The sequence below is a fragment of the Dermacentor andersoni genome, chromosome 3, assembly GCF_023375885.2.
Source record: "Dermacentor andersoni chromosome 3, qqDerAnde1_hic_scaffold, whole genome shotgun sequence".
NCBI lineage: Eukaryota > Metazoa > Arthropoda > Arachnida > Ixodida > Ixodidae > Dermacentor > Dermacentor andersoni.
In genome coordinates this window covers 121179477-121203490 of record NC_092816.1, presented here as the reverse complement: position 1 = coordinate 121203490, position 24014 = coordinate 121179477, and the positions used below count along the sequence as shown (strand labels likewise).

General features: G+C 44.6%; 1 protein-coding gene across 2 annotated transcripts in view; it reads right to left on the bottom strand.

Annotated features, from left to right (window-relative positions):
• The window catches only part of Gprk1 (G protein-coupled receptor kinase 1), a 130298-nt gene that overhangs the window by 14113 nt on the left and 92171 nt on the right, over positions 1 to 24014 (bottom strand). For both annotated transcript variants that reach the window (XM_050185563.3, XM_055074629.2), the window contains 12 exons: positions 23724 to 23825; positions 18989 to 19063; positions 17185 to 17246; positions 15853 to 15904; positions 14321 to 14412; positions 13412 to 13511; positions 12227 to 12308; positions 6568 to 6698; positions 5810 to 5904; positions 5623 to 5730; positions 4332 to 4398; positions 488 to 588 (listed from right to left, as the gene is read on the bottom strand). In XM_050185563.3, the coding sequence (XP_050041520.1) occupies positions 488 to 588; positions 4332 to 4398; positions 5623 to 5730; positions 5810 to 5904; positions 6568 to 6698; positions 12227 to 12308; positions 13412 to 13511; positions 14321 to 14412; positions 15853 to 15904; positions 17185 to 17246; positions 18989 to 19063; positions 23724 to 23825 (1067 nt within the window). The remainder of the gene's footprint in view (positions 1 to 487; positions 589 to 4331; positions 4399 to 5622; positions 5731 to 5809; positions 5905 to 6567; positions 6699 to 12226; positions 12309 to 13411; positions 13512 to 14320; positions 14413 to 15852; positions 15905 to 17184; positions 17247 to 18988; positions 19064 to 23723; positions 23826 to 24014) is intronic.

The following is a 24014-nucleotide window of genomic DNA, read 5'->3' as shown; positions in this document are numbered from 1 at the left end:
GCTATGGTGTAACTAGACATTACAGAAGGGGGGGAAAAAGTCAGTTTGCAGTGTTCCTTCAAACTTGTACTTTCGTTAAGTGAAACCCATAAGGTAACAAGCGTTTAAATAGCAGGAGAAGACCAACAAAGAAGAGCTACAAACAGAAACAGAAATAACGAAGAAGAAAATTGTACAGTTGCACTCAATATGAGCTGCAGCATGGTGCTCGTGGTCGAAAGAGCTTCGGGCTGCACAGGGGTGTCAACACAGAAAAAATATTGGTTTAATAAATACCATTAGTCGGAATGGTGCTTATTTCTTTCAATTCTTGTGCGTCAGCACCACCATGCAGTCTTGGAACCCCTTTAAGTATGGGCACCATGTTGCCACGCATATTGAATATGACTGTATCGTTCTAAGGCACCATAAACTAGAGGGCGTCTTCGGAGTAACAATAGAGAGAGAGAAAACACCACTGACGAGTGCAAGTAACAAGATCACTCACCCCTGACCCCTGCAACCGAGTCGCTTGTCCACGTCCCGTTGTAGCAGTCCCTCGAGAAGCAGTTTCAAATCACTTGAAAAGCTTTCGGGGAGCTCCACATTCTGCAGCAAGGAACGAAAACAGAATGAGTCATGATTGTGTCAGGCACTTCACTTGCAAGGCCACAGAAACACCGAGCTACTTCATTAAAATGACATATAGGACTAATATTTTGTAGATGTTCCTTTCTTTCATTATTCTGGCTACAATTCTTTCAACAAATGATAGAAAAATTGCGTACGAAACTGACAGTCTGAAAGCCCACATAGTGACAATGCATCATGCTTTGCCAAGCAGTTCAATCACAAGTTGCGCACTGTAATGAAGAAACTTTCTTTCCTTTTGCTTTACAATACTTACTTTATATTAGAAGAAAGTTACTGCTGAAAAATGAAATTGAATAAAAGCTTGTTGATTAACATTTACAGGACTGCAAAAGACGTGAAGCTATGAAATAAACTTTTTAACAATACAAATAGTATGAAATGGCTCAACATATCTATTCAGTGAAGAATCGTATTACATTCACCTGCATTTTGCAGAACATCTGCAGGCAAATTACAATTTTTCTCAATCTGTGCATAGAGCTGCAGCACTGAGAAACTGTCAGGACAACCCTTACCACCACCTCATTCACAGTGTGAAAGCATGCAACACTTCTGCACCCACCAAAAAAGGGGCACTTCTTCACCAAAAAAGGGGCATTTTTCACAACCAAGCATGTCTTTCAATAACTGCACTGTCAGTGAGCCAGACAGGGACATCCATCACAAGGGGGCTAACTTAGCATGCAGATCGCACAGTCAATTCTACAAGGATTGCTCAAAGCTTATGGGAATTTCAACTAACAAGATATGAATGAACAACTGTGGCACGATAACACTTTCAGGTGACATATGCTGCATAGTTAGCAATCAAATGCTATTTTATTTTTTTGATATGCATAACAATAGAGGTGGGATTAAAAGCAAGTTACTATTACTTTTCGACACGGTCTTCTATGTGCTCAACAGATGTCCCTTTGATTACTATGCTGATGACTTCAAAGAATAAATATTGTGCATGCTACTGAACCCAGAAATGCATTCCTGCTTTCAATCCACCATCAGTGCTGAAATTCATTCTATCACTAGGTGATTCAAGCAGTCTGAACTAAAGGAAAATTGCTTGGTTCCAGATCCAGTGACTATGGGTGGTGAAAAATGCAGTCAGTTCAAACTATAGATTTTTTTTCTTTCCGTGACACATTTTTCCATGAGTCACATACGAGCATGCGCTCTTGTGCTGCAGCAGTAAACCGAAGATGAGCCAACTACAATGTTTTAATGCTATCACAGGTCTCTAGCTGTTCTTGAGCATGTCATAATACAACACACTGTTAATACACAGCCCCATAAGCATGTAATGCCCAGCCATTGGGTCCTTATGGTCTCGGAAGAATCATGAACACAACTTTACTCTCTGTGATGCTTCTTGGAAGTTCATGGCAAGCAAGGCATAATGTTCCATTCTATAACAACTTCTTCAATGTCTGTCTTTTGTGTAGTATTAATACTGAGTCTGGTGCTGTCAAGGAATGAGCCTGGCCAGAGCAAGAAGAATCAGATGAATGTCATGCTTGCTTGAGTGACAGGCAGGTGTCTCCAAGAGGCTTCAACAGCCTACGATGATATTTGCAGGATTATTGCTCTTCATTCCCAAAAAGGACACTACTGAGGAGCCCTTGGTGCACTCTACCAAGGAGGCGGCAATGTTTAAAGAGTGTGCTGTCAGACGCTTCTAACTTTAAAGTCTGAGTAATAGGTAAGGCATTACATTATGCCATGGTCTTTCAATGTATTACAGCCAAAATGCAGCTACTTTACGAGTGCACCTTCAAATATTATCTTCTTTCGGTATTTTTCTCACGGCAAACTGCCTTCAATGCATGCACTGCAGCTGTCGTGGCGTCAACCTGTCTTTTGCAAGAGAGTGATGTTTAATAAAACTTTTCACAAAAGATAAAATTGTGGAAGGCCATTGACACAGTAAAGTGAACGAACTATGTCTTGTACACCATAAATGCTGCAGCTTGGTGAAAAGTGGGAGGCACTCCAGCATAGGCATCACGTCCATTGCTGCAATGAGTTTAACAGAAAAGGCTCACATCACAACATGCATGCACTGGCACGGCCGTTGATGTGATGTTGACGAAGGTGACATTTGGGCAAGAAGGGTGGCACAGATGGCAGTGATGAGGTGGTGCGAAGATACTGCATCACCATAAAAAACTCATGGAGGTGGTAGCAATGTAGAATGGAGTGCGGCGTTCTTGCTTGCAAGGTTGGTGGGTGCCTGGACGTTCGTCGGTGGGTGCTTGGACGTTTGTCGGTGGGTGCAAGGCTAGGGAGATGGCAACAGTAAGGTTCAGTGAACTCCAATGTAGCGGTCACCACTGATGGACCAACATGTATGTCGAAATCTGTGAGCACTGAAGGAAAAAGTTGAAGGGATGGCAGAAAGTTGCTATCCTCCACAGAATTGGTATTTCTACTGGATAATATCCTTCATGCATTGTACAACGTTAGAAATTGCAGCTCCATCACAGGTTCCGGCTGTAAAGGAACCATCAGCTCCATAGTGTCTTGTATGGGGGATGCTGCTAGGCTGGCAATGCAGTTTTCCATGCATTCAGAAGTGCTTTTTGAGTCTCGGTGCACTGCAGTCTATGCTGTGAAGAACTGAGAGAGCGAAGGAATGAGTGCACAACGAATACTGGGAGCATGACAAAGAGGTTCCACTTCATTCTGCCAAAAGCCACACATTCAGTGAGACGGCAGCTGGCTTCCGCAGGTAGCCACTCCATGGCCAGTGCAAGTTATTGAACTGGTGAGGTGGGGTCTAGGGTCTCGAAATGTAGCTCCAGGAGTGGATGGTGGGAAGCAGCATAAAAATTCGTCAATGTTGCTCGCAGCTCCTCGTGGGGACTTGGCCTTGGTGACGCAAAGTTCGAGGTAGCACACAAGGCCAGATTGCAGGAGGTAAAAAGCATGTCACGCCTTAATCTCCTGGAGATCGACAATTTTCAGCTGCAGAACAATCTCAAACTGTAAAAACACGTGCCAATGCATCACGAATTGATGGCAGAAGTGAAAGTTGGAATCTCGACTCTGGCCAGTTTGTTGTGGCAGTGTGCGATTGCACGGAGAAACACGGCTCTTTGGGTCATCACAAATGTGGAAGTCACTAGCATGGAGACTGTGGCCACATCTATTGAAAAGCACTGGCATGGATCCGAGGTAAGTGGCATTGCTGTGCCAAGCCTTAAGGTCAAACATTCACTTGTGCATGACGCGCATTTTTATAGATGTCCACCTCTTCATCAGTGAGATGTGCCTGAAGGCCATGTCACTACTCCAGGAATATGGATTTATTCTCAGAGTGACCATATTTAAAGCCGCCCAGTAGCGACTGAAGTTAGTTCTGCCAAAAACGAAATCAAGTGTCTGTCTCTTTTACCACACTCTCATTCATAGCTGTCAAAAACAGTTGTTGCACTCTTGCAAGGGGTTAGCACATTTCTCTTATGCAATGACAGTGCACAGATGTAAACAAAATCTGTTCGATGTTTTAAATTTATTGCTAATATTCAGGGCCACAGATGGGCATACTATTTCTTCCTACATGAGCTGTGTACTTAAGGGGAATAGCTCCAGAGACATTCTTTCTGCACCGAACCTTCAAGAATTCTTGAACCACACCACCACAGCGGCAGCTGACACTGCACCTTGCTTGACGAAAGCAGTCAGAAAAACAAAGCACTCACCATGGTCAAGGTCATTCGGTCGATTTCATGCTTGTCTTTCGTTTTATGTTGCCGAAATGGACTATGCCTGAAGCGAGACAAATGAGTGGGAGATTAGCATTTCAGGCATTCCAGGTTTCAAGCAAGGGCGACAGAGCAACAAGATCTTCGAAACTGGTAAACCAACACATGTTCTACGCAGTGAAAAAAAAGTGCCAGCAATCTTCACAGTTTGCAGATGCATACCAGCTGTTCTTTGGATTACGTAGATCCTCTAAAGTGCCTGCAATAAATACAGACAAGCCTCTATATAATGAGCACTGATATAGTGAATTATTTGGATATAACAAAGTAAATCTAAAAGTAGCGAAATTTTTTGCCGATATGAGAGTGTATGCTTATAACAAGTGTCAGATACAAAGAAGGTATTGTTCTGTGGCATCCAACTTCATTCTAACGAGGTTCAAGTACTGAGCTTTCACCATCTCAGTTATAATACTTGAAAGATATTGCTTGCACAGCAAGTGACATTATGCAATTACCAACCTATCAGAGTTCCACAAATTAGTCCCATAATCAGTTGCTTCTGAGCATTTGTTCCAATGCAACAATGAAACCGTCACCACTTCAGGCTGCCCGCCCCAAAATGTGCCACAGAACTCACTGGAATTGTATGTAGTATCTGCTCGAAGATCTCTTGTCCAGTGGTGCATTGCAAGATAAAACTGTTTGGAATACGAATTACTTGGCTGTAAATTGGCTACAAATTACAGAATACTGGTTACTTGGTGTACAAGTACCGTCTACTTCTTCGAATAATCCAGCTGAAGTGATGGTATCGCACTTTCTACCACAGGTGACAATTATCTTATCCCAGTGCAGGACTGGGCTAGTTAGTTGGTACTGCATATTATGAGGCGTTTGCAGCACTTAGAACAAACAGAAATTGGACACGCAGAGTGCTCTGCACATCTACATTGTCTCCATCCTGAGCACTGCAAAGGCCTTGTTACATTAAAAATTATCTGCATAGTACAGAGAGAGAGAGAATAAACAGCTGCTGTGTACCATAATATGCTACAAGCACATCACAAAGTTTGACTGAGGGCTATAACGCGGATGTTTCCCCGTTCATAAGCTCAAGTCCTACAAAACTGCCCAGTGCGAGTTGTGCGTGCAGCCTGCTACAATGTAATTTGCTCCCGTCAATGAAGTTGACGGTAAAAATGTGGCGATGTCCAGTGTAAGCTCTCAAAATTGAATATGCCGGCTGCATTTTTGTCAGCTCAGGATGGACAGCGCAGTGGCTCACCCCTTGAGCAGCTTGTACAGCATGCAGCCTAGCGAGAACCAGTCGGCACTGGAATCGTAGGCTGTGCCTTTGGAGAGCACTTCAGGTGCCATGTAGCCATGGGTGCCCCTGCACGAGAGACGCACGCAAACATCAGCACAGCTTAAAGAAACGGAGAAAGGCAAAGAAAAAAGGAAATAATACCCACACGCTAGCATGGGGCTTCTTTTTTGAAAAATCACAGGCCAAGCCGAGGTCCGATATCCGTACGTGCCCGTGCTCATCTAGAAGAATGTTGGCCGGCTGTGTAATGAAAATACAACCTTTCATGAGGGGCTGACACATAAGCAAACGGAAAGAATAATCAGTCAGAAACAGTGAATTTATGCAACCATGTACCTTGGATCTTCGCATGCAATCAAACTGCTCCGAGACTTCCTTTCTGGCTGCAAAATGCAGCAAAGGTATGACAGCAAGGAGCTATCAGAAATGCACACTTGTTGTTGGTACTCTTCTTCATGAGCTATAGGCACTTGAACGTTATTCTGCTATGAAAATAGCCTTTTGTGCAATAGTTTATGTTCCACACTTAACTCCTCTAAATCACATGTTTAGTAATGCACTGGTTGATGTTACAGAAATGCTGTTACACCATATGTCGGATACCACATACGTTTCCAGTGCCCCTTGTGCTGAAACCAACTGCATAAGAGATCACAGTCACTAAGAAAATGTCGCACAGCACTATGCGCGAACACAGCTACGAAATTCCAGCTACATCCAGGGCATCGTATAAGCACCGGACATCCTGGAGTTGTGCAATTGCACATACAAGGTAGCCTCTGTGACTTTGCTATTCCACACAATCAAGAAACTGCACAAAGGGTAAAACAAAACAGCAGCGGACTGTCTGCAGCTCAGAGGCGCCACGAAAACGGGGCTCTGTCACACGTCGAGGTCTCTCACCTTAAGGTCGCGATAGACAACATATCTCCGATGCATGTGCTCCAAACCGAGAATCACCTCGGCTGCGTAAAACCGCATCTCCTGCTCCGTGAACACCCCATGTTGAGAAAGGTGGTAGTGCAGGTCCCCCCCTGCGCACAAACAATACATCGCAGTCTGTACACTTATGAGCACAGCAGTGCTCTTTTGCTATGTGTGTGGGTTGTGTATTAAAATCTACATAAATCTACTGCATAATGTCTAAGTGACCAAGGCATTCTGTTACCGAGCACAGGGTCCCTGGTTCCATCCCTGGTCATGGCGACCACATTCCAAAGGGGTGGAATGAAAAAACACTTCTGCAGTGAGCACACATTGAATAAATTCAAGTGGTCAAAATCTCGAGCCCTGCACAACACCTCTCACAGCTTGTGCGTTGCTGTGAGACACCAAAATAACTAAATAAAATATTGACTTTCTTAGGGTAGGAAAAGTGGTGCTGTTTGTTGCCACAGTTCTTAGGACAGACAGCACCAGTGGTACTCTCACTGAGAAAATTATGTTTTCTTTTGTTTTTGTTTTTTTTTTCAGACCAAGCATCACTGCAAAACACAGGCCAATTTATTCTGGACAAGGCATGGTATTAAACAGAAGTGCACCTGTGCGTAAAATGCAAGCATAAATGACTCAATAGGATGGCAAGAAAAGCCAAGATGAACGCTTGTGCTAATTGGTTTGAATTTTTAAAAAGTAGCAGTTTCACCCGAAAGGCAAAGATCGATTGTGATAGCAAATTATGAAGTAAGGATAGTAATATGAAGTAATAATAAACATTGGTGGCCGAGGCAGTGCCGGTGGCCGAGGCAGTGCCGGTGGCCGAGGCAGTGCCGGTGGCCGAGGCAGTGCCGGCAGGTTCTGTGACAGCAGCAGTGGTGGTTCAACTTTCAGGTGACGCCGCTCCACACTCCGCAAGAGGTCAGGTCCATAAACACAGCGGATTTAATGACATCCAGTCCCCTGAGAAGTTTTTGGACCGGCTGGAGACGTTTGCTTGGTCAATGGTGTCGCTGCGAACAAAAGGCTTACCCACATTGTGCCCGCTGCTTTGGTGTCCAGCGCGTAGTTGCGGTGGCACTTCGTGACCACATTTGCGTTGTGGGAGGAATTTACGGCAGCTGTCATTGCAGAATTCTCTTCTATTGACGCGAAGGACTGCTTAAAACGAGAACTCGAGCTTCGCACGCAGCACCCAGATGAAAATTTTTAATTATTTATTTACGCCATGGTGGCTTATTATGACCGAATCAGTGGCAAGGTGTCGGAATCAGACAAGGCTGACTGCGTGTTGTGGCAAATGCACCCGCAACTGCAAGACTTAGCAGAGGGCAGACAGTTCACCAATCTCGCCGAGCTGGTTAAGGCAGCCAACAGCCTCATGGAGCGTGCTTGGAGGCGGTTGCAGTACAAGCCGCTGCTGCCTCCGACAGACCAAGTGGCGAGGGACCTTGCCTTCCAGTCGTCTGTGAATGTGACTGGCCTGCCTGAAAAGCAGCCCAGAGTGTTGATGGCTACGGCTGCTGTGCCGTTTCAGTCACCGCTGGCAGCATCGTACTGGCCATTGCATCCTGTGGCGATACAGCCATCCTACCATTGAGACGAGCTGCTCAGACTATATAAGGCCACCTCTTGCAGTGCCATCACAGGGACACCAACAGTGTGACTCCGCACGATTTACCTGCCATTTCTGCAAGGTTGTGAGTCTCCTAGCTCACGACTGCACCACAGGTCTGTGTACCAGCCCGCTCCGCTGCTATGAATGCAACAGAATCGGGTATTTCCGATCACAGTGTCTGGGAAAAGAGAGGCGGTAGGTGCCACACTGGTGGGCACCTACTTTACTGCGCTGCAGGTGGCAGTTTCGGCCGGCCAGAGGGAGCCCCTCCTGGAGGTGCGGATCGGGAAGACTACGTTCCAAGCCCTACTGGAGACAGGCTCAGGTGTGCGTCTACTTGGAATGCCAGGGGCAAAGGTGGTGGAGGAGACAGGCACAAAGCTCAGGACACAGGTGCATGCACTCCGCGTGGCAACAGATTGGTCCCAGTCTACCACATCCCTAAAGTGCAAGGTCCAGTGGGCCACGAGCAGCCGCAACCAGCACTTCCTGTGTGTGCCAGACCTATGTTGGGACATTGTTCTCCACAGGGACTTTTTGAGTGCAACAGGCATCTCTATGCATGTAGAACAAGGGAGACGGACTGTTGGCACCAACCCACAATGCACTGTGCCGTTCACTAAGCGCAACAAGGGTCCAGCCACAGTGCTTACAATAGAGGAAGTTGGAGCATCTTACCACTTCACTCTCTTCGAAGAGGTTCTTGCAGCTCCTGACACAAGAAGCAGCATTCCAAACGAACGGGGGCAAGCACCGTGCTGTAGCAACAAAACTAGTAACCAAGCATGAAGGAAGTGCTTGGAGGCTTCAGCCAGGGGATAGTGGACCTGTGAAATGCCAGCTCTCTCTAAGGAATGCCGAGAAGCAGAAAGTCATTGAAGGCTGCGTACATCACCTCCTCAAGCAGGGTCTTGTAAGACAAAGCAGCGGCCTTTGTGGACTAGTGCCCCAGTCCTTGTTGTGAAGCAGTCGGGAGGCTACCGGCTTGCTGCAGACCACCGGCCGTTAATTCAAGAACCAAGGTACCTGCCTACCCAATGCCTTGAACAGACTGGCTGCTAGCACAACTTGGCCGAGCTGAGTGCTTCTCAAGCTTCAATCTCGCCCAAGGATTTTTTTTTTTCAGATTCCTGTTTGTGATGCCGACAGTATGAAAACGGCCTTCATCTACCATCAGGGCATGTTTGAATTCGCCAGAATGCCCTTTGGGATGTCAGGTGGCCCGGCAGCTTGTTAAACCTTGATGGATTGTATGCTACAGGGAATCAAATCATCCCTTCGCTACGGCATCTTTAGATGATGTTCTAGTTCACACGGAGACTCTTAATCATGTTGAACAGGTGAGGGAAGTACTGCAATGTACTGAAGGTGCTGGCCTTACGATTATCCCGGACAAAATACTGGTGTGCCTTAAGTCCCTTGGGCCATATCATCTCACCTAGGCAGTGCAGACCAGATGAAGAAAAGGGGCGTGCAGTGCTAGGTTACCCAAGAGCCAGTACAATTAGGCAGTTGCAAGCCTTCCTGGGTCTTGCTGGCTAATATAGAAACCTCATCCAACACGTTTCACTGACAGCGCATCCGCTCACGGACCTTTTAAAGAAGAATGAGCCATGGCAGTAGACAGACAGTCAAGAGCAGGCTTTCGCTGCACTCAAGCAATCCTTAGCTCAGGATGTAGTTGTGGGTCTTCCAGATCTAAGCCGGCCTTTTGTGGTTGAAACTGATACAAGCGGCGTCGGCATTGCAGCTGCTCTACTGCAGGTTGGCCCCGATGGACTGCAGCCTGCTTCCTTCAGAAGCCAGGTTCTTACAGAGGCTGAAAGCCATTACACTGTCCAGGAGTGGGACTGCTTTGCAGTAATGTGGGCAGTGGACTAGTTCAGGGCCTCTCTTCAATTTACCGCGTTTGAGATTCACTATGACCACACGTAGTCGTCATAGATGTTTAGCACTGACCAAGCTTCCTCTAGGGTGAAGCGTCGGGTCCTGTGATTGCAGAGCTTCAATTGCCGAATCAAGCACAGACTGGGACTGCCAAATATACCCGCAGATGCCTTGAGCATTTGAGCAAGTAGCAGCAACCTTGAAAGAGGATGCCACACTCTTAGGTGACATAGGACTGCTCATCCAAGAATAGGCTCTCGACAGCCGTCTCAAAACTGAAGACTGTGCTCCAAAGGACTAGGCTCTCAAGCTTGGACCCTGATTACTGCCTTCTGTGTGATCTGGCACATAGAACAGAACTGGAGCCAAGCGGACTGCTGGTTCAGCAAAGAGGGAACAAGAAGGTACCATGACTACCTTATCACCTCCGACACCTGGCACTGAAGATGGCATACGACCACCCCACTGCAGGCCATGCGGTATTTTTCAGAACCATGAAACGTGTCTCGGCACGGTTTGTCTGGCTGGGCGTGCGGGCTGACATATCGAAGTATGTGCAGTGCTGTGCTGTCAGCGCACAAGAGCTCAACACCAGAAGCCTGAGGGCCTCGTGAACAGTCAGTGGGCCACAGCTCCCATGGAAGAGCTTAGTGTCTACACTATTGAGCCCTTGTCATCTACAGCTCGTGACCACAAATACTTGCTGGTGGTTATCGACAAATTCCCCAAGTGTCCAGAGCTCTTACCCCTGCGAGTGGCAACAAGTACGAAAATCTTAGTGTATGGTTGCAGTTTTCTGTCACCATGGCACATCTGTGGCCATCACAAGTGACAATGGGAAGCCCTTCGTGAGCACTGTATGGGGCAAGCTTCTAAAACACTGGGGCATCAAGGACCATCACACTGCACCGTACCGAACGGCGAGACGAACGACCCAACACCACAATGGTACCATTAGGCAGTGCCTATGAGCATACTGCTCCAACCACAGGGGACTGGGACTCATAGTTCGTAACAGCCCACTGTACTATGCAGCCTGCAGAAGCAAAGCATGTCAGAGTATTGAGCTGTCGTCGTTAAGCAAAATCTGACTGTAGTTCAGCATCACCAAAAAGTTAGGGAAACTAGTTGCCAAATGACATGCCCAATACAGTCACCGACTGATTTTCTGGACTCCAAAAATTCGGACATGCTCGATTAATCGGTCTGCTTCGCGGCACCGCCATTCTCCCCATATACCACAATGTATAACCACTGCCGAAAGTTCGGACACCTTGCAACCTCTCATCTGATTTTTCGGACACTCCGTCTGCCAACTCGATCGAGAGCACCATGCACCAACTCTGACCGGTGTATGGTTCGACTTGCTGAACGCCAATTTTGTTTTGGAACGGAGCCTCCTTGCTGCCCCATGAAGTGGCGCTACTGCAAATCCCCGCTCATCATCATCGTTTCTGCCTGGTTCGATGGAGTGGTTCTACAGCAGTTCCGGTTTCAGCTTAGTAAGCCATGTCAAGACAATCCAGCAGCAGATTTGTTGACGCTGCGAGTAGGCCACGTTTTTCGTTTGTGTGACTGGTGTCGGCATGGTGGTGTTTGCTTTGTGTGCTGTGTCGAGGTTCCGGTGATCCAACGCGGCATACGGAAACATCGCGTCAAGTGTCTAATGGTGCCGACAGTGCCCGTGCAGAACTTGACGACGGCGAAATCATTCGTCAGGTTTCTGCCGCACCGCCGAACGATGACCGAGTCGGAAGATGACGCACCATGTGCTACGCTGCCATCGCATGCGGAGTGTGTACAAGCAGTGACTGTGCTTTCAGCCGCCTATAGTGACCGTACGACCGTCTCCGAGATTCAGGCTTATCTGATTGCACGTAAACGGAACAGCGATTTCACAATTTCTTCAAGCTTACTGCCGAGCCAGAATAAGTGCGTGGAAATAAAGGATTTCATTTTTTTTGTTTCCTTAATCTGCTTTTTCGGACACCTGTTTATTCGGACATTTTCGCAGTCCCCGTGAGGCCCGAATAAACGGTCGGCGACTGTACACACACACGCTGTAGTGGTTGCCCTTAATAACTTTTTGCTTTAGCAATATTATGAGAATGCAATACTTACCATTCATAAGATCCAGTATAAAACACAACTTGTCTGGCGTCTGGAATGCGTATGTCATGCACACAATGAAAGGACAGTCCTCCTGCAGAAGTAAATGGGAAGAATGGAATGAGCAAGAATAAATGATAGCTTTTCAAATTCAAACATGATGCAGCAAATTACAAAAGAAAGATGTCTGTTAAAGTACATATGCTGCATAAGACAAGTTATTGCAGATGAACTCCTTCACTGCAAGAATGATGTAGCGTGTGATGTAAAAGCAAAACACATTAAGGCCCGTTTGTCATTTTATCTTTAAAATTGCCTGCCACTGCCATCAATTTAAGTTGAATATTTGCTTTACTTTTATATAAACGAATCAAGAGCCATACGCAAATCATGGATTATGCTCAGTCATGGTGTTCCAAGTTCTAACAAGCAGTCACAATGTCACCCTGTGGTTAAATACGACACAGTCCCAAACAATCCCCAAGCTGAACTTTACCTTTAGCTAATCTAGACTAACACATGTTTGTGTGTTCACAGCATGATGTGTGTAAGCTCAGAACAACGACAACAAAAAAGTCGCAGTTTCACTCTAAAGGTGAAGCTTCGATTGTGATAGCAAATTAGTAGACAGCTATGCAAAGTAGGGCTAGTAGCTCTATTGGCCATATAAGCTCGTAAACATTCGCTTGCTAACTAACAAGCATGGTGTCATGCACGCGCAGGCAAACAAACACATCTCACTCGATGAGCGGACACCTGCTGTCAAAACGCTGGCGTGAGGAAGAGCGGCAGCAGCAGCGAGCGAACTGGACTTTGTGCTGCCTCTCGCTTCAATGCAAACTAAGCGGTGAGAATGCAGCGCACAAGAAGCTATGCACAAGAAGCACATAGACTCTGTACTCGTGGCAGATAGCTTTCAAGATGGGGCCCACACGGCCGTGCCATGTGCAGCAGTCGCCGGAGTAGAACCCAACCTTCCTCGCCACCCCCGGTGCCTTACGGCGACAGAAGACTGTGCGCTTCCTCCCCACTTTCCTCCCTTGCTCGCGCAAGGTTGAGCTGCCACCGTCTGCTCACCCTCGCACACATGGCAAGCAGCGCACGGCAATGACGACGGCAGACATAAGACATACGCCTGGAGTGTCGACAGAATTGCTATCGCAATAAAAATGGGGCGGCGAAGGTTCTCTTACTCACCCCTGTGCTGACTAAAGAAAGCATGATCCTCTCGTTCAATGCTAGCGTCTCTCCAACTTTCATTTTGATTCGCTTCTTGTCTAAACACTTCATCGCATACCTGGCCAGGAGAGAAAAGAAATATCACTCACAATGCACACATCTTAAGTTATTCCAAGTGAATATGATAAGGCATGATAATACAGCTCTCCAAACATTTACTCTAATATAAGCTTGTGTTGGAGGCTACATTCTGCCTCGGTCTCCAAAGCAAGCATCTCAATACAAAACATCACTCCAGTTAACTTTATGAATCAATGTTGGCTGGAGAGATTGCCAGACTTCTAAGACAACTTCTGGCATTTTACGAGGAAAAACCACCATCTGATTATGACCGTGGTGAATTAATTAATTTCTGAATTAATTTTGCCCACCTAGGGTTCTTTTGATTAACGTGCACCCAATGCACCGTACACAAGCATTTTTGCATACCGCTCGCAACAGAATGCAGCCGCGGTGGCTGGGATTGCACCCGCAACTTCTTCCTCAGCGGCGCAATGTCCACTGAGCTACTGTGGTAGGTTTCGTGTAAATTTTCGTGAGGTACGAGACTTGTGAGACTCGTGAAACATGTAGTGGCATTGGCTGCCCTTGTGCTGACAGCCCACCAGTTGAAAACGCAGGTTATACAGCGAATACGAAAAAAAAGGAAGAAGCAGTTCTGGTTCGTCCATTAATCGTACATGTCCTATGACATACTAAATCAAGTTAAACTAGCCTGTCAGCATATCCTTAAGAACAAGAGACTGACGTGGTTCCCAAAGCCCATTACCAGGGCCCCTTGGAAACTCGTAAGCGTTCTCATTAGAGGACGCTATGAACAGTGCGCCAGAGAACGGTGCCAGCCAAATTCACAAAGAGAGTGCTCACATTTTTCCTGTATCCGCTTTACGGCAGCCATACACTTCCCCAAATCCACCACGTCCAATTATCCGGTGCACGCTGAAGTCATTCATCGTCAGCTGACAAACAAGTACACAGGTAAGCCACAATATGCAAGCACTTCCTGAACCACATGCACGCCACAATTGAGCACATGAAGTCAAGTCTCTGTGTTGTAAGAGAGTGGCACCCAAAGCGCGAAACATGAAATGAAGAACATGTCTTGTGCCAAAGCATCCAAATTATTACACGAATTTCAAGACGCAACACTGGGTATAAGCACTATGATAACTTAATGGTTACAACATTAAAATTGCCTTACAATAAGTCTATCTGCAACACAAGAGCCTTTCTTTCATTAGGCGTCTGTGCTAAACAATTTAAAACTCCTCAAAAATTTATATGTGACAATCAGACTCCCATAGTGATGGATACAACAGAGAGAAGCCATGACTGAATAACCTGAATTAACCCCTTTCGTGCTGCACTATTATTCCAAATTCTGACCAATAATGGCCAAATTATTTTTGAAGATTCCAGTTGCCCACATGTTTTTGCCTCCTCAGAAAGAATAAATTTGCTTCTGCTTGCGCTGTCCCGTGAACTGTGTGCTGCCATCTACCAAAAGCCCGACCAGGCGCCATGACAGAACTGGGCTCGTCCACGGCATTGCTAGAAAATGCAAACTACCTGCGACGAGCTGAGCTCGTCCGTGGCCGTTTTTACCCAAAATGCGTGGACAAACCCAGCTTGTTGAAGGCACAGAAGGGCTAACTCTGGAAACCCAGGCTTCTTATAGATAAACAGCCAGATCACATACTGCACAATCAATGCTTGACAGTATCTTTCAGCCACATCGGCAAAAGTTGTACACATTGCAGCTGTTCTAGTGCAATACTTCATTCATCACACAAAGCAGAGACTAGTAATGGTGTACAAAATTAATACGTTGCCTAAAGGATGAATAAATCTTATGAACATGTTTTCTTTCCTCACGTGTTGCAGGCTATTACAGAACAAAAGCAAGTGGAAATGTTTATAAATTAAAGTACCATGTATTATTTGTATCAATGGCTCACAGATTGTGGGGCCCCACCAGCATTTCTGAAGTCCTGACATCAAATTCCAATAAAAAAGCAATAATAATCACAATGTGAAACTAGTGTTCTCTTGCCAACCATTTGCCTAATAGTAGATCTGTGGTAAATATGTTTGTATGTGCATGTGTCTATGTGTGGTCCACAAAAGAATGCAACACCGGGGCTTAATTAACCGTACATGAGGAAGGCAACATCACCGCCTATATGACCAAGTCAAGAATGGATGCCACTCAATTTATACCTCACATTTTTGTCCCAACAAACTTAACTACTTTTTGCCAGAGGAAGGACAAAATCCTAAGCAGATTCAACTATACACATGCAGCTGCAGTTTTTCTTCCACAGATCACATCAGCAAATGTCGAGTGCAATGTACTCGACATCAATAAAGCAAGGAGCCAAATATGGTGCAAAACTCACCTGAATATTAAGCTCGAGATTTTTCCACTGGCAAAACCTTGTGTACTTTTCACTGAAACATTGAACGAGAAAGGCAAGAATGTGATAATCAGAACACTTGCAACTGAATGAAATTTATGATCAGCACACATTGCCCTTGCCCTATGATCAAGAAGCACAAAACAGAAACCTAAACTGGAGTATCAGCACAAGCCTATGCATTAAACTTTAGAAACAAACTGTTTGCGACATACCCAAGTCTTAATGAAAAGACTAGCAAGTACTTCTAAAGAGCACGCAGTCATGGAATCTATCCTGTTGGCAACAACATATGTATTCTTATGCAGTACTATATTCGTACATCAATTTTCTCTTGCCAATAATCTTCTGTTTACGCAACATACCACAACCTTCTCACCTACCATGGCTGCTTAACAACTGGGTTTTATCCCTCCCATGCCTCCTTAATGTGTCAGATATCCCAGGGTGGTATTTAGTACAGCCAAAGGTGTTCGTTGCAAGCAATGCTTGCATGACAATATGCAAACTCTGCACTCAGGTATAGATATCCAAAGCACATTGCCTTGATGCCACATCGCACTTCAACAGAAAGCAGCAGTGAAAGTGGCAATGACTGAACATGCAGGACAATTTTATTTCTGGAGTTTTTCTTTGTGCCGAAAGCATAGGGGTTTGTTTTTGTAAGGGCTTGAACAATGCATGTGGTTATTTGGGCAAGTTATGTGCACATATTCTCTCTCGCCCACCTTTCTTTTTTTTTTTTTTCAGTGGCCAAGGGTTGAAAAGAGGGGTATAGGTTTGTGGTTCATGCACTACAAATAACTTCAACTTCTGTGGACAGGGTGAGCCGACACAAGCACTACGGCTAATCCATGTCTCCTCCTGTTCACAAGATTCGTAGTGCACAATGCTGTCCCATGTCAACGCTAACACCCACCCTAACGTGGGGCTCTCACTTTACCGGAACTCTAGCCGCGGGTGCCGGCCAAGGCTGCGTCAAAACGCAGCACAGGTGTGTAGAACAGTGGCAGCGCAACCAGCCATAAATCACCTGCTGAAAAGTTAGGCAATTGTGCACTCGCCAGAGGGGGAAAATATGTTCCCTGTAACAGCGGACCACACAGTCTACAAGCAAGCACAACGGGTAACAAGTAGGCTGCTGTTCCAACACATAAAAACAGTAATAATGACAATCGAAGTCTCTCAAGGTATGAGCAAAACACAGTGTGCCATTATGCAGTGGCATCAAAATGCGGCCAGCTCGAGTGAGTAGGCAAGCAACATCACCAAAACGGAAGCGTGCATATGCAAAGATTGCCTGACACTACGCACCTTTCAATAAACTTCCTAAAAATATCGTCCCTTAAGAGGCTGAAAATTTCCTCAATGTAAGGCTGGAAAGGATGAAAAGACAAGAATGAGCACAATAAGTTAACAGTGCACACAGATACATTGGCATGGAGGGCACACATCACGAATACGCTTAGCTGTACGTGATGCTGGCATGAATCTTTCAACACCGACTGTGTGTTGCACCGCAGTGCCAGAGAATTAATGCAATGAAATTTTCCGACAAGCCCCTGCTATTATGCCTTTTACTGCACGAGGCTTACTAAGGTTGCCTGGATGTCAAACTCAAAATAATGTCACATCTATACTTTGTTTAAATTACAGCAAATCAACTTGAATATAGTATAAGTTGCATTACCAGAAGCCACCTAACAAAATTCAAGGCAGTCAACACAAACAATTTAACAATAAAAAAATTGTAGTTTGGCATGTTTATGGCATTAAAGTCATGCATGGTCTTCAAGCTAAGATGCGTTTCTGAATACGGCGGTAAACTTTCCTTGAAACAGACATTAACCGACAGGAAACAAGTGTTTCTGCACTATTTTTTATTTTCAACAACACTGTTCAGCTAGTATATACCAATACACCAACTAAATTTCAAAACATCGAAAGCATTAACCCCCCTCTCTCTCTCTCTCTCTCTCTCTCTCTCTATATATATATATATATATATATATATATATATATATATATATATATATATATATATATATATATATATATATATATTAGTGTAATCACATTGGAGAGAACAGCAAGAGCCCCAACGACAAGGTATCTGCACAAAGAAATCACCAGAGCTAACATAGGGAGCGCATATGGCCTTGGGAGCGATGCCAGATCTATAATTCCCTGCCATTATGCAGGGTCAAGCCCTTGCAACCCATGCAATTATTGCTCCCATAGACTGATAAGCACACGTACAACAAGTATGTAGCCATTCTTCCAGCATGCAATTCCATTCATCTTTCTGAATACAAGCAGGTTCCGGTTGCCTCTGCAGCGAATTTCAGCATTTGGAACGAAAACAAGAGCTCACGAAAAAAAAAAAAAGGGAACTTGAGGGTGCCTTATGTCAAGGAGTCATGACCACACAAGGTGTTATTTGTGCTTACTGCATGGCGAGTTTTAATGTTTGAGCCACATAGTATTACCTACATGCTACGATGAATGGAAAACATTTTCCCTTTTTGCTGGAAGAAACAATAAATATGATCACTATTTTGAAACTACTTTCAATCATGTCTTGTGCTGCTTGTAAATGTACTTGGTATTTTTTTTTTTTTTTAGGAATTTAATATGTTGGGGAACTAGAGCCATCAAACTGCACAGACATGCCTTTCTGTGCCCATCACCTTGCAAACATATGTGTAGTATTCTGTTAGAGGACAACTAAATGTAAGTAGTCTGCGTTCTGGCCTAGGCATTATAGTCGAGACAGATTTGATGGTCGAAACTAAATTACAGCCCTTGCTGTGAATGCAACATGACACACTTTTCAGACTCGCACATAGGCATTCAGAGCAGCTACGAAAAAGGATATTTTGAAGTGACTAGCTTTGGCTCTTTGAACTGTTTTCTTAGTCAACGGTTGGTGCTTGGGGGTTGGAACTAACAACAAATATATGCCATTAAGCGCACCAATCTTTTAATAAAGCCAATAACTTTCTTGGAAGCGTTCGGCAGTTCGCTTACAGTGACAATCATATCGTCAATGGTTTCCACACAATTTTTTAGCAAGGACAAGTCTACAAGCACATCTTCGAAAAGAGCAAAAGCTTACCTGAAATAAATTAACAGGAACTTCGTTCCTCATGAGGTACTTTTGGACATGGCCTACGGACTCGAGAGAATAATTCTGCCAGGTGCAAATGGAGAGAGGGAGGGAGAATGGGGAAATGAACATCGAAGCTGAAACTTAGCAGCCTGTAACGACTGCGAGTGTATCCTCCTTGAAACATCGCAGCCTTAAGCTGAACAAACTATCAGCATCACATGGTAGCACACAGCACATGGCATAGGGCAGCAGGGAGCAGACATTTTGCTGAAAGCTAGCAGCCACTGTTTCTTTATAAAGGCACACTAAAGGCAAATATTAAGTCAAGCTAAAGTGACAGATTAATGCCTGAGAATCTCTAACACGTCAATATTATCGCAAACAGGGCCTTAACAATAGAGAAACTGAGGTAAATGCAGGACATGATTAGAGACTCCTCTGGGACATTCAAGCACTTGCTCGATAACGAAAGCTCTCCTCAGTTAAATTCTTTCACTAGTACTCAATCACTCGTTGCAAAAAACATCATTGCATTGCATTAAAAGATGAAATAAAGAGCTACTTATCCAGCTCTATTTCATGTTTAGAAAAAATAACTAATTGAAATTCCCCTTGACAACGACACGGATGGCCGAAACGTTTCGTTTTTGCTCGACACTGCACCACCCACTCTTTCGTGTTTCATTAGTTTCGTTATCGCGTAGTGCTGCGCTAGATGTACTGGCTCGCAAAACTCGCACAAACTGCAAGTAGCAGAGAATTCAACTTCCATGTTATGTCGCGGGATGCCCGAATGGTCTACGGCACTTGACCAAAAACTAGCTGCAGTGGCGAATCCACCACTGTCTTGGCTCGGTGCGGCCGTCTGTCGGTCGCTGTTTTACTCACCAACGGCAGCAAAGGGTGGTGATGGCGTATGCAACGTCACCACTCCCCCAGTTGGGTGGCGGAGGTTTGAATTTTCAAAAAAGTCTTTGGACCCTTCAGATGCAATTTTCTTGTAAACTAATTCCTTTCTTGGCACAAAACAAGTGTTGCGAGGTTTCTGGAATGGTATTTAAACAGTCCACATCGACTTATTATTTGCCTTTAGTGTCCCTTTAAAAGATACAAAAGGCAAACACCGATTCATTCTAGAATCTTCGATTACCCTGACCTTTGCGAGGTTTGTTTTATGCCAAGAGAGAACTTTGTTACAGAGAAAATTATGACTTGGGGCCCTCACAAATTTTGCTCTGTTAAAATTACCTCAAATGAGTAGGACCTCTTACTTATTGCAGCGATCTTGGAGGTTATGCTCTGCCAGGCACTTTACTTTTTTTAGTCTTAAGCCTGCACAGAGAGGGCTCCACGCTGCCGCGTAACACGAAAAGAGTGGAGCAAAAAAAGTATCATCAATAATAAACTATATGAAAATCAAACAAAACTATATATGTTACATTTTCTTGCATGTTAAAACTACACATATTGAACTATTTTACTAACCACAGTCAACCATGCATATATAATTTAAACTGACACAGCCTCTCACAATGCCGGTATTGGGTATCATCTTAAGCCTACTTTGTCATCTCACAAGGCTCAGTTCTAGGCAAAGCTGATGCTTTGAACTCCTTAAAGTAAATCTTCCACCAGTTCGCTACGACTCAACATTTCTTCAAGGACATTCCTCTAAACCATACGTATGGTCTTGCCTTTTTAAGGACTATATTATGTGTAACAATGCTTTGCTTCAATAACTGCCTCCTGGAGGAAGTATTACTAATGCAACATGAGGCATTTAATGACATGACACTTATACAGAATAGCATGCAATGCAAAATGATTATCTCTATTCATTTAAGTTTAACCATTCAGCACACTTTAGTCAGTTCTCATGAAAAAAAGAAAGAAGAACAAAAGAACAAAAAACCTTAAGAACAAGGCTTCAGAACCACTGCAGAAAAACTCTTGTTTCAAGCATGTTTACACAGAGTTAAACACATTTCAAATATTTAAGATATGCTGGAAACAGAACACTATGTTTCTGTTATTGCCAGAAGACAACGGGGCATCTGCCGCAATATCTGACGTTCCAACAGTCAACCTCAATCAGGATCACACGTAATCGCTGGTTTCCAGCAAGAACAACCACTTCTTAAAACAGATATGAGCACATGAACCATGCTAGAACTTTTCACTTTGACAAGACAATGCACTTCAATCTCATTAAGATGCAGAAAAAAGCCCAGCCATTCATTCACATTTCACTGTGCTGCGTAGCGTCTGTTGCGGCCACTGAACCAGAGCACTGAACTTAAAAAGAAGGTATATTCAAAACTCAACAGCTGCGACAGAGGCATGAGAGTGGTGAAACCAATTCAACATCTCAAACTTTTCATGAGGAGATCGACCCACCGTAAGTGTACTCGGTACTCAACAAAAGGCCTCCAGCCATTAATTACACCGTACATTTGTTGATGCTTGCAACTATATCCATTCATCCTATTTGGCTCAGTGCCACAATGATCAATTTTTTTAATGATACTCAAGCCATATTATTAAAAAAATTAATTCTGACATTTTATTTGCCGAAATCCCAATATGATTACGAGGCACGTAGTAGTAGGGGACTTTGGCATAATGCTGAACTCCTGGGGTTTGTTGAGCACCTAAATTTTTTGCATTTGCATTTTTGCATTTTGCCCCCATCGAAATGCAGCCACTGCTACCAAGTGCTCAGCAAGTCAACGCCATAGCTACTGAGCCACTGTGGCAGATAAACCATTTTATGCAACATTCCTGCAGTTAGAGAACTCATAGCGTCTTAGTATTATCGCCACTAGCAATCAATAAGAGAAACAAAAGAACATGCAAAGAAATTAACGCACCCCTGAACTACGATCCTCTCTCATGATACAATCTACCCCTGCCGCTGTGGTGGAATACAATGCCATGCATGTTCTCTTGCAACTTCATGGTGTGTCAAAAATGCAACAATGACTGTAGGTAATAACAGCTGTATACCATGAAATGTATGTGAAATGGCATCACACTGTTTCAATTGTACGTGTGTTCACCAACTCGACCTCGTGCAACGCACTTCCACTCACTGTGCTTCTCTTTTCGTGCAATGTCAGTGTATGCCTCACGCACACTCACGAAAAATGCTTACTATTTAAACAGCAATGACAACTGAAAAAAAAAAAGACAAATCGAAAAAATATGCATTGCCACAAGGCTCACTGGGGCGCAACAAATGGTACTTTCAGTTGTAACAACTCCAACAATAAATTATCTTTCCAAGTCCTCATTTAAGAGAAGAATAAGAACCTGTGTGCTAGTACATAATGTCTTGCCAACAAACTTGCACACTGCAGGTGATTACTCCACATACAGATACATGGAAATGAATGCACGTGCAATCACTTCCCGCTACAATTGTAATGTCTTTTAGTGACACCCTGCTGTAATGCACCATTTCTTATGAAGAAGGTCGGTAGTCGTATTCTCAATCAATCAAACCGAATCTCCAGACTGTGAGCTGGGCAATGTGAATGAGACTGTAGGTCATGTGCTGTGTGACTGCCCTCAGCACATGGAAGAACGACAACATTTGGAGAACACTTAAGCTTCGCCTTTAAGAGTAGAATGCGACAGCATTCAAAGACCCCCGACTGCTTTTCATGCTTCTCGGTAACTGCACCTTAAGTAACCATAACATTTACCAGGAAATGCTGGCGGCTAATGCTATGCACAAAGGCAAGCTTTCTGGTAGAAACGCGGCCTCTTGCATGGGTCGATCTCCTGTTACTGTTTTGCACTTTTAATATTTCAGTATGAGAAGAGCTAACATAAAAGATATGCGCTGTCAGTGTTTTTTTTTTTTCCATTACATTTGTTTGTGGGCTGCCATTCTCAAAATTCTGAGGAAACACTTTGTAAAGAATGAAAGACAAGGCATGAACAACTTTGGTGGTAGAAGAGTGGTTTGGTAAATGTCATTCGGAATTAGGTTTGAAATTCTTTTCGCCCCAAGCGACGTCTGACGCAGGACGCCGTCGTCAGATTTTCTGTGACACGAGGCCCTTAACGCTGTCACGTTAAAAGTTGAGCAATGACATTAGGTGTCTTGACAGCCCACCATCATCAGAGAAGATTATTTTAGGCCATTGGCCAAACTTTAAATACAGTTTTCAGGCCATCCACACCTTACTTGACTTTTAAAGATTACGGGTCTGGACTGTAGGCTTTGAGTAGACCTAATTGCTTGTTAATATGTTTTACATCCTCCTGCTGTCGTCATCGTCACCCATCATGTACCTCTTGCTCTCCCTCTTCCCCTCCCTCAGCACAGAGTAGCCAGCTAGAGGAATGTACCTCAGGCCCACCTCTCTTCATTTCGTACCATTAAACTTTTCACTTTCTCTCCCTCTTCTCAATCAATGACTCTTGAAATACGTTCACTTTCTTTGTGGTGAAACATCCAGTGTGACATCTCAGCGAGGCTATGTGCACATCCTGTATGCTGATATATCCAGTGAATTCACAATGAAAGAGATATCCCCGAGAGTGACTGGCTGAAAACATGGCCCTGACGCTCCCATTTCTTATGGTGCTGCTCCGCTGCCACGTGTCACCATTCGTGTATGCCACAACAGCCACGAGAGGTCGTGGTGAAAACAAGACACTTGAACTGCATTTGCTGTGTCATCCTGAAAACGCAGTCAAGCAGCTAAGAAACATGCTGCGAGCAACTCACATGAGTGTGTGAGAGCAGCTCTTTCATGATGTAGTTGTCGTAGATTTCTCTTGCTGCCGTCCGCCTCTCTTCGGCTGTCTCTAGCTTCTCGTAGCGTTTGATCTGCAAAAGGTGCACTATGAGCATAACCTGAAGGTGTCTACACCTAGCCCAAGGAGGCTATGTGCTAGCCAGCACAGCAATAAAAAGAACAAGGCACCATCATCGCTATGGAAACGTTTGCTGTGTGTTGCCTTGTTGATGCTTGTGTTTACTCTTGCCAAGACTAGTAGTTGATCAGACTTAGAAGAC